Consider the following 11,270-nt stretch of genomic DNA (forward strand, 5'->3'; position numbering starts at 1 on the left):
CACTTCCATTTAGACACTTCTGCATGTTTATTTAAGACACTCCCTAGAAACAGACATTGCCCATGGTCTAATAAGTGGCTTGTGAATGATAAACAATTAGTTTCTTTTTCCTTGTAATTGATACCAGTGTCTTTGACTGCACTCCTGAGCTTGTCCTTAGGACCAAATCATCCCCACAGACCCCACCTTGTCCCAGAACCTTCATTTCCAGTGTCTGTTACTTTGAAAGGGTTTAGATTTATTTTTGACTTTGGGTTTTTTACCCTCTGTATTTTTACTTCAAGAAAAGTTGTCTTTTCTTTTCCCAGGGGAGGCTTTTTTGTGGCAACTTCAGATTGTCTCAGGGTTGAGATTTAAGAAGAAGAGCAGGTGCCAGTGCCATTCATGCCCTCGTACCCAGGACAGGTCCTCAAAATCACTTGCCCTTGGTGGCTGGGGCTGCTTGCTGTCCTTGACATCATGGTTCCTCCTGGTGGGTGAGTCCCACCTAGCCTTTGTTGACACATAACTGTCCCTGTCTCATCCTCACTCTGCTCACAAGACAGGCCCCAACTCCTTATCCACATTCTGAGACCCAGAAGGCTCTTAGAACCAAAAGTGATTTGTTGGTTGGGTTTTTTGCTTTCCCATGTGTGGTGCCAAAGTGTGCTTGGGCTGGTGTGAAAGTCACACACATTGCTGGGGTGCTTTGTGACGAGTGCAGGGTGGGACCCGCGTGTCACTCACCATGTGTACCATGTAGTGTGTTAGACCCAAGAGATTCTGAGTCCACGGCACACTGGCCTGGTGGTTCTGAGAGAAGATGCCTGACTCTGGTTTCATGTGTTCATCAACTCGCCTCAGGAAATGTATCCTGTGCAGAGGGAATCTTTTCACCATTTCTGTGCAGCAAATTTGTTTGAATGCCCTCGTGCCGGGAACATTTGAATTCTTAAGAGACAACTCAGCCCCATGACATCATGCTGGTTGCCAAATTCTTTAGAAGTTATATGCTGACAAGGAAACTCCAAATTCATTATATAAACCACAGTCTTGTTTTTCACTGTTCAGATTAGAACCTTCCAGTCCTTTTTACCTCACACAAAAAACTTGTGTCCTCAGTAAATTAGTACAGAAATACATTATGCCAAATGCCTTTTAAGCAAAAAGCTTTAAGGCTTGATTGTTTTTCATGGAATTAGATAAACTTGACATCTTAAGCATCTAGAGGTACCAAAGGGCTTATCATGGAATCTCACCCCTAAGTGCACAGTCTCTGAAATCAGCTCATAAACACCAGACAATCATGAGACATCCTATAATTCAGTTATTTTACTATGTGCATATTCTTTTTAACTTCAGGGTAAGGAAAAACTACTGGAAGATTGTCAACTTCAGAAGGACGATCTCATAGCTCAGGTGAAACAACTTCAAGAAAAATTGAACCATCTGGTGTATTCTGTGACCTTCCAGGATGTTGACACTGAAGATTTTAAATTTCAACAGCCATTGGCATCAGCATACATGTTAGAAAATAGTTCAAGTGTTAGATCTCAGAGGGATGAAGAACCTGACAAACCGCTCTCTGTGGAGGCATTTAATACTAATAAAACCACATGGGATCTAACTGATATTATTAAAAATCGGGATTCTTTGATAATAAATGAAATGCCAAATTTTCCCATTCAAGAAAAATTAGCACTGCAGGATGGGTCCCTTTCTTTACAAACTAGCGTGTACAGAGGCTCCCAAGACCCAAGCCACACCAAGGAGGCTGAAACCCTGAAGAACCTGAGCAGGGCGCTGGACCTGTCTTCCTGGAGCTCCCCAGAGGTCCTCAGGAAGGACTCAACGCTGGAGCCTCCACCCAGCCTCCCCCTGACGCCCTGCTCAGGTACCCTGAGCCTGCGCAGCGCCAACACCTCCCTGCAGGACAGGATGGACCCCTTGCTGCTGCCGGCTGGTGCACCTGAGCTGCTTTGTCACCCAGGCGAGTCAGCAGCAATGCAGGTCCTGCAGTGCACAGTGTCTCCGTCAGCCAGCCACCACCATGTGGAGAGGACAGCTGTGGTAGGTGCCTGCCTGCACCCCTTAGGCCCGGTGTTCCCTTGGGAACGTGCCCACCGGTCTGCGCACTTCATAGCAGCTGCCATTGTTGGCTCACCCTGCACGCCCTGTGGGACTGTGCAGCCAGCACTCAGGTGGCTTTAGTTGTTTTAAAACTTGCTGGGTGTGCTGGCCCCTTCAGAAATCCACCCAGGGCATGCTTATTAACTGGTGCCTGTTCTGAGAAGGACAGTCATGAACCCATATTTCTGTACAATTTGCTTAAGGATTCTTTGTCTAGAATATGTTTCTTAGGGTTATTTTCTGTAGTATTTTTTGTTTAACAGGTTTCACATATAATGCTAATTAATATTAAGACCATATCAATTTACTATTTTGAGTTAGATTATAATTTTTCTAACATAATTTTTGGGTTTTGTGTATCACAAGAAAGATAAAATAAAAAATAATTTAGGGGATATGTGTTATCTGAGGCATTTATATACTGTCATTTCATACAAAAAATTTTTAAATCTGAAATATTTGCTAGTGGCTACTTTAAGATATTCCTGAAGATCTGTGGGGACTCTGATTAGGTTATTGGAAACATATTTACAGATTTTGAGAACTTTGATTTTATGTGGGAAGATCATCAATTTAGGCCTTAGAAAGTTTTCATCTGGCAAGTTAAGGTGTGTGATGTAATAAATTGTTATTATACCATCATTTAAAATCTGCCTGTCTGAACAGGAGAAAGATGTTGAAGACTTCATGGTAACATCTTTTGACTCTCAGGAAGCGTCAGCATCTCATCCTCCTGGCCTAGCAGGAAAAAGTGAGGAAAGTGGAAAAAGTGAGTTTGTATCTTTTTTTTTTTAGCTTCTTTTGGCAGTTTCAGAAATGGTACAAAGAATTCCGGTATTTCCTTACCCTGGATTCCTCCCAGCATTCACATTTACATGTTTGCGGGTACCCAGCTGACCTGGCTATACTCTGATGAGAGTTGCAGACCTGATGCTATGCACTCCTGAGTGTGTCATTGTGCATTTCACACATTCAAGGTTGCAGCACCACGCTTGGCACCTGGAAGTTTGTGCTGATCAAGGCTGGAATCTCAACCCAGACTTTACTCAGATTTTGCCAGTGATCCCATTAGCATCCTTTACAGAAAAGGTGCGCACCCCAGCTCACACACTGTGTTCAGATGTCTTTGGCGGGGCCAAGACAGAGGAGGCACGCCCAGCGCCTTGGCCTGCAGGCAGCGCCCCTCACGTTTGCACTCGAGCACCTCTGCCTCACCCAGTCCCACCTGCTCGTCCATCCTCTTAGTTTGAAACAGTTTGTCCGTCCGTCTGTCTTTGGGTTTCAAGACACTGACATTTGAGAAGAGCAAAGGCGGTGACTTTGTCACAGGGTCCTCTGCACGCATGTGTCTGGCGTGTCTTGTGATTGTACATGGGATGCTGAGTTCTTCCCCAGGCCTCATAGCAGGAGGTGCGTGGGGTCAGCTTCCTTGGCTGTGCTGGTGTCTGCCCAGTTTCCTTCTGTTTTTCATGGGACTGGTGTCTCATGGGGGAGAGTTGGAGGCCGCATGCACATTCTCTTGCTCCTCAAACACACCCACCAGCCTTGGCCGCATCAACAGTTCCTGCTTGGATCTGTTATCACTGTGGTGGTTGGTTTTCAAGCTTATTTTCTTAACTTTTTCATTTTTTTAATAACTGATGCTTTTTTATATTGATCACTATCTGAGGTGTTTTATTTTAAAATTATTACTGGCTCTTTCAGTGATTTTTGAGAACAGAATTACAGTGAAAAATACAATGTAGTTCATTGGAAATTTTAGCATTTGCAGAATCAGGGCCAGCAACTTGTAATTTTATTTTTTATTTTTATAAGTAGTAAGTTAAGTGTGTGGTCGATTGGTTCTGGGAGGTGCTATCCAGGAGTGGGATTCTGTCATCTCCCGACTCAGGACTGCCGCTCCCTGGGGACATCAGCGTTCAACTGTCAGAACTGGCTCTAGAGTTTGCTTTGTTTTCATATCACATTTACGATTTAAAGTGCCTCATCTACACTCCTTGCAGTGTGCTTCCTTGTTGTCCTGCCCACACTTCCTGTCTGATCACAGCCGAGCGTGTGCATTTTAAGCAGACATGTCCAGTGTTCCCAGCAGAGTCACTGGGGTGCAGTCTCTCACACTGGCTTGTTTTCCATTGCTCTCTGTTTCCGCCGTGTTATCCACTACAGGGCCTCCCACACAGTACCTGAGCCTGCATGTTGTCTAAGCTGTCTGAGCACAGCATTCTGCCCCTTGGATCCCTTGTCCCCCTGATGGTCCCTTACTTTAATGAAGCTTGTTACCTAGAGGCTTCTGGAGAAAGAGTGTGTGCGAGGTCCTTTTTTTCTGAGAGTGTTCCCGTCTTCCTGGCCTTTATTTGGTAGTTTGGGCTTAGTGTAGACTCTTGGGTTGGAAGTCACGTTGCTTCAGGCACTTGGGCACTTCCAAGAGGTCTCGAATAGCCTGTTTTGAGGCCCCTCACCTGTCAGAGCCACCTGGTTTCTCAGTTTGTAGACCTGCTCTAGGTTCCTCAGCCCTGGCTGGCTGGCTTTGGGCTTTTCTCCATCCACAACCCCAACCTCACCCGGGTCAGGCCTTTCCACCTTAGCCTGATGCCACCTAGGTGGCTCATCTCAGCTCCTGGTCGTAACCTTCAACCCCCCACCCCCTTAGCCACCCCCTTCTCTTCACACCCCTGGTTGGGGCAGAGTGCCGGCCCTGTGGGCATCCAGCTGCCTCGCAGTGCCTGCCTGGTGCAGTAGTGGGGGTTCTGTTTTGTCTTTGGGTGATGAGGAGCAGCACATCCTTGTGTGTGTGGATGTGAGTCGAGATGTCCGTAAGGTGTGTGTGGAAGTCATGGGCGTTAACATACTAAACACGCAAAGCATGCTTGTTCTTACTTTAAGTATGTACTTCTCATCTTAGTTTTGTTTTTATAAACGTATGTTTACTGTCTTTGACTGGAGGCCCATCAATGCTTCTTCATTGAGATGAGCCATAGCCACAGTTGTTGCTGGGTGTTTCTGCTCCAGCTGTCCCCACCCTGCACTCTGTGGTGTGTCCTTGGCAGAATGTACCAGAGAGGGGTAGTTTCGGTCCCTGACCTTGTGGTGTTTTTAGGTGATGGCTTGGGTTTTGGAGCGAGACTGAGTCTGGGGACAGGAGATCTCGAGGCTCCTGCCGCCAGTGTTACAGCTCCAGCCGCCAGTGTTACAGCTCCTGCCGCCAGTGTTACAGCTCCTGCTTGCATCTCTGGAAGGTTCCGATGGTCACTAGAAGCAATGAAGGGGAAAGAAGTCCATCCAAAGCACATGAAGGTAAGAGCATGCCTCATGCCTCTAGCCCTCTGCAACCCCTGGTCTGCTGGTGCCGTCTGGAAGGAGAGAAGCTGCTGTTGAGGGGCATCGGGGCAGGTGACCCAGGTGAGAGCCTGGGTTGAAGGGCTGCAGGGGCCCTGGGAGCTGTGGTCCTGTGACAGGCGGACCTGCTCTTCCTGGGTGTCTCTAAGTACATGTGTTTTAACGAATCACAAGAGAGACAGATCTAGGATTCATCTTCCTGAATTTACTCATTGAAACCTGTGACCAGGCTGGCCAGTTAGCTCAGTTGGTTAGAGTACAGCCTTATAACCTAAAGGTCATGGGTTTGGAGCCTTGTACCAGCTAGCCACCCCCCAAAAACACAAAACCTGTGACCATTTGTTGCAAAGTGATTGTGTTTGGTTTTTGTTTGGTTTTGGAGACTGACCTCAGGGGTGGCCGCTCCTGCCTGGCTGCCCTTCTGTCTCCACACCAGGGTCCTGAAAGGGGGGGTCCCACCAGCTTTGCTGTTGAAGCACATAGTGTGTTCGTCCCTTCCAGAGGATATTACCAGATGGCCTTTATGGCCTTGCTCATACGTATTTCCTGATGTTGGTGCTTGGGAAGGAGGTGAGGGTGTTTCTGACGGGCAGCCTCAGCCCTTGCTCGGCTGAGCCCTTGAGGAGAGTTTGTTATTGCAGCCCTGTGTGTTCTGTGTCGGGCAGGTGCCTCGAGGCTCACCAGTCATTGGTTCCTTCCCATTCAGCAGCTGCTGTCCGCAGGCAGCAGGAAGCCTGTGGCATTTCTTTGTGTCTGATGGAAAAGGGGGACCTTTAGGCCTCTTGCCTAGAAGCATAGAGGCCTTCCCATCAAGGGCCCTCCCTCTTCTTACTGTCTGGATATGGTTGTACCTGGCTGAGGGTCCCATCATGATGGTTGTGCCTGGCTGAGGGCCCCGTCATGGGCAGGTGTGTCCTGATCCTCACCAGTGGGGTCCCATCGCAGATCTGTGCCAGCCCCGCAGGTGCATCTTCTGTCTGGGCAGTGGGGGGCCTGCAAGCCCATGGGTGCTGCGCATTCAGGGCCACAGAACCAGACATGTCCCAGGCTTGAGGGCTGCCTATGTGAACTCTAGGGTTAAGCATCTCCTAGGGGGCCAGGCTGCACCCTTGGAGCCAACTCTGAAGGCAGAATTTTTGTGGGACTTTTCATAGGTTTTCTTTTCTCTCCCAATTTAGCAGATTATTTTATAGCAAAACTATTGACATAAACTCGGCTAATTAAGTAAATGATATAATATCATTATCGTGTCTCATTCGAATAATAAAAGCATTTCCAAATAAAACAATTTGTTTTTTTTTTTTTTTTTTAAAGATGCCCGGTAAGGGGATCTTAACCCTTGACTTGGTGTTGTCAGCACCACGCTCACCCAGTGAGCTAACCGGCCATCCCTATATGGGTTCCGAACCCGTGGCCTTGGTGTTATCAGCACCGCACTCTCCCCAGTGAGCCATGGGCCGGCCCCAAATAAAACAATTTGGAGGTTAATAAAATCTTTTCTGAAATTTTATTTAAGAATGAAAATTGGAGTAGTTGATTTTTTGTCTTTTTTCTTTTTCCTTGCACTCCCCCAATTTTTATATGATATAAAACATCGAGGAGATGTTTCTGTTAGCACTATCTAATATTAGAATATTTCCTGATTTTTAAGGAGTAAATTTGGTTGTTAATGACAATTCTTCACACTTATGCTTAGTAATCAACAAAGAAAACAAAAAAAGCCAGTGAAGCCCCCCCCCACCCGGGCCCTTTGAAGAAGGCACTGAGAGGTGGACAGTGAGCAGAAAGAGCCGTGCTTGCCCCGCTCGGCTGAAAGTGACAGGAGGGTGTTTTTTTGATAGGTTTCTCACACTGTCTTAGACTCAGTGTTTTCCTTTATTGTTTTACATTTCTAAACTGTATTTTGGGAATGTAGAACATCCTCGGATCATGGCCTCGCACTTGCAGTGAGAGCCAGCAGGCAGCTCAGGAGGCTGTAGTTGTTGGCTTGGTCTGCTCTATGTGCCGTTCTTAGGAACCATGGGAGATTCCTGTGCTCAGACATCAGTCATGGACGTCTTGTAAGCCCCTGAACTTGGGAGGCTGGAGGAATGTGGGGCATGTGCCAAGGGAGGTCATGGGAAGGGCTTGAGCCCAGCCATGCTTGGGCACCTCAGGCGATTGTGCCTGGGATTTAAGCCTGGGCATGGGCTGCAGGTGAGTGGCCTGTGTGAGGCCATGTAGGAAGTGCTGAGTGTCAGCCGCCAAGGGCCTGGACAGTGTAGAGGGTGACTGCAGGGGCAGGGGACAGGACACACCTGTGGGCTGTGGCCAAAACACAGTTCCCTTGGCAGACATTCGGCCCTGACAGTGGAGGCTCCAAATCTTCTCAGCCCTAACGATTATGTCCCTGGGACCCCCAGGCTGAAAGGAAGACAGTATACTGAGATTGGAGCCACCAGCAAGGTCTCTGCCCTCCTCTCTGGCCTGTGGCCCTGTTCCACGTGGATTTCCTTACAGAAAACCGAGATCTACAAAGATGTGACGCCACCTGGTGGGGATGCTGGAGGGACTACCTCTTTCTTTGGGAGAGGTGTTTTTTAAAATGCTGTTTGTCTTCGTTATAGAATCCAGAAAAGCATATAAAAAATAGAAAATGGCCCATCGTCTACAGCCAGGGTGATAACTGTGGTTACCTGGCTCTTCTTGTCTTCGCTGGTGCAGGATGGAGTGTGGCCTGCCAGGCTCACCCTTAGTCCTCATCCAGAGACCTCGATGTGTGTCCGTGTCATGTCAAATAAGTTGTTTTAAAGAAAAATTACTTAAAATGGTGGAAGGCCGTCATCTTTAAAGTGATACACTTCCAGTCGTGTTCCACTTCTCCAGTACTTCCAGTCGTGTTCCACTTCTTTCTTGGTCACGTCGTCAGAATCACAGCAGAACGTGTTCCTATCTACTGACCGGGCTGCGTCACAGGCCTTGTCGTTTCTTGGTCTCAACGTTTCTCTTTTTGAACTTTACCAGTTTTTTTTTCCCCTCAGATTTTTAAGCTAAACATGTCCCATGCAGAGTCCTCGTTTGCAGCTGTGGCAAAGATGTCCATGGGGGCACTGGGCTCTGTGCTGGCCTTGACACGGCTTCTCCTTGAGAATGGCTCATAGAAGCCATCTTCTGTCCTCCCTCAGCTTCCTTGGGTAGGACAGATGGCCAGTGTGTCAGTCCCCGTCCATGCTCAGTCGTGTGGAGCAGCCACATTGTGCTCACAAACCTGTGGGTCAAGACTTGGACAGAGCCTTTTGGGGATGGTTTTCCCTGCTCCCCACATCTGGCCTCATGCCCTTGACCCCATGCTGGTAGTTGGTACTGGCTGGCAGCTGCACCATGTGCACAGGCCTCTTCGTGGCCCAGGAGAGCAAGGGAGGTCCATGGCGTCTTCACGACCTGGCTGTAGCCCTGCCCTGAGCTCTGCCTGGGCTTGGAGGGATAACTGGTGGGAAGGAGTAAATTATGGGGCCATCCCTGGAGTATCTCATGCAGAAATTCACTCTTCAAACCTGGTTTCATTGTTGTCTTTCTGAAGGCTGCAGGGGAGGAAAACTGAAGACCTCATGGTTACAATAGCAGACTCTGCTGTTTGGTACAAAGCCCACAGGGGCATCCCCTCTTCCCTGCTGCCCACTGCTTTCAGAAGGGCTGAGCTACACAGCCTGCACACTGATAGGGTGGATGGAACAGGACATGGATGGAGGCTTCAAGCTGGTCTTCCCCCTTTCTAACGAGCTTTTCCTACTCAGGCCTTGCTGCAGATGGTGTGTGACGAGAGCCGCCAGATACTGGCCTTGTCAGAGAGCTGCAGCCTGCCTAGGACCCTGGGCAAGGGCGAGCCACACACACCCCTGGACCACTTCTCGAGGGAGGGGCAGGGCCTGCTGGAGTCAGCACGACAACCACAAAAGGGAGAGAAGGTATGGAAGTGTTTGGTCCAGTAAGTGGGAACACGCAGTTTTATTTTGCAGCTCATGTACAACTTTTCCAAAGTATTTACGGAGCCTACACTGTTGGCTTTGCCCACAGGGAGCCATAGCCAAGAACCCTGAGAGGCCTGTCCATGTTCCTGTGACACAGTGGCTCTGGTGTCTCTTTCTCCTCTTATAAGAACACAGTCTTGTCAGATGGGGCCCCCTCTTGTGACCTCATTTAAACCTTATTACTTCCAAATACCATCACATTGGGGTTAGGGCTTCAAAATATGAATTTTGGGGGAACACAAACATTCTTTCCATACAGCACCTGTAGAATGCACCTAGAGACCACTGAGTTTCTTCTTTGAATATTTTAGGAAGCTTCGGACATGTGCTTTGATTGGAGAGGAGAATTTCTGCAGGTCATCCAGGGGGTGTTTGAGAAAGAGTGGGAGATGCTGCAGGTCCAGCTGCAGCCCAGACTCTGCAACTCAGACCCTGGGGATCACAGTGCCTTGTTCAAGAGGCTGGGGAATGCCATCCAGGAGCAGGTGAGCGACTGCTCTATGTCCATGTCTTGTCTTACCCACCAGGAGCCCAGCCCTAATGAATGAACAGAGTGACAGAGTCTGTTTCATATGTGAATTTTGGTTCATGTGTTTCTCTCAACCTTGGAATGTGGCAGTACCTGACCGAGCAGATCATGCATCACTCTGTGTCAGGCTGTGCTTGTACTCGTGAGCTGTAATGAGGACAGTTGAGCACATTGATTCTCTCTTATGCCCTCACTTTGATCTGGAAATCACTGGCAGAGGGTGATTCCAAGTGGCCCTTCCTCGGTTGTTAAGCACTCCACACTTGGGGTTAGAGGATCAGAGGACACAAAAAGTACATTCAAAACCGAGTGTTCAGAGGAAGGTGCTGACTAGGCCCCGCAGCGGGTCAGCACAGCCCAGCCCAGGCCCCACAGGCCTGAGAGCGCATGGAGAATGTACTGGGAACCGAGGGCCCCCAGAGGCACTGTGCACCTATTCTGGATTCACGCACTCAACAAGCTTGTCCCAGCAGAACTGAAGCATGGGTCTGCAAAGGCTGGGCTGCAGGGAGGGCTGGGGGTATGGGGCTCTTGGCCTTCCCAGCCTTGGAGGCACCCGGGAAGTCCTGTATTTTGTGCTTGGTCTACTCTTCCCTCTTTCCCTATCCCATCCCCAGGGAAACGTGCAAGAAAAGTCCTTGGAGCACCTCCACCTGTCCGACAGGAACAGCTTGCTCTCTGAGATCCAGGCTCTGCGTGCCCAGCTGCGCATGACGCACCTGCAGAACCAGGAGAAGCTGCAGCAGCTGTGTGCGGCACTGACCAGCGCAGAGGCCCATGGGAGCCACCAGGAGCACCAGCTGCGCAGGCAGGGTGGGTGTGCTGCTGGCCTGCATGGGAAGGCAGATGCATGGCACAGTGCTGGAGTCTGGAAGCAGCAACGCCTGGTCTCACCAGCCCCCGAGTGTGGGGACAATGGGGCTGCTGCGCTTCTGAGTCAGCAGAACTGAGTAGAGACTTTCTGAGGGTGGGCAGGGCAAGGGGGGGCCAGGCAGGACGGAGGCCTCGCCAGGCCACAGAGGTAGGAGTGGGCTCCTCTCAGGCGCCAAGTGTGCTGGGAGATTCTCGGGAGCTCACACCAGAGTTGAAAAGTGTGTCATAGGTTTCTACATTTAATTTAGATGCTTTGTAGAATTCTTACATAGACCCTGTTATCTGTAGATAAATGCTATTTTATTTTTTGTTTCCCATCAACTTCTTTTCTTGCCCGTGACACCAGTCAGGCCCTTGACAGATGCCTGTCCTTGTGTCCCATCTTGTACCATCTCATGTGAGGTCCGTTTTTTTTT

At 49.0% G+C, this 11,270-nt stretch overlaps 1 protein-coding gene across 1 annotated transcript in view; it reads left to right on the forward strand.

The window, feature by feature from the left end:
• Positions 1-10,794, forward strand: part of LOC103609863 (pericentrin-like) — a gene marked incomplete at its 3' end in the record, with an annotated part of 62,289 nt that extends 51,495 nt beyond the window's left edge. Inside the window, exons 19-22 of the mRNA XM_008594133.1 lie at positions 1,342-2,049; positions 9,219-9,389; positions 9,764-9,937; positions 10,599-10,794. Coding sequence (XP_008592355.1) covers positions 1,342-2,049; positions 9,219-9,389; positions 9,764-9,937; positions 10,599-10,794 — 1,249 coding nt within the window. The remainder of the gene's footprint in view (positions 1-1,341; positions 2,050-9,218; positions 9,390-9,763; positions 9,938-10,598) is intronic.
• Positions 10,795-11,270: the final 476 nt, after the last annotated feature.

This window comes from Galeopterus variegatus, unplaced genomic scaffold (genome assembly GCF_000696425.1).
Source record: "Galeopterus variegatus unplaced genomic scaffold, G_variegatus-3.0.2 Scaffold10211, whole genome shotgun sequence".
In the NCBI taxonomy this organism is placed as follows: Eukaryota; Metazoa; Chordata; class Mammalia; order Dermoptera; family Cynocephalidae; genus Galeopterus; species Galeopterus variegatus.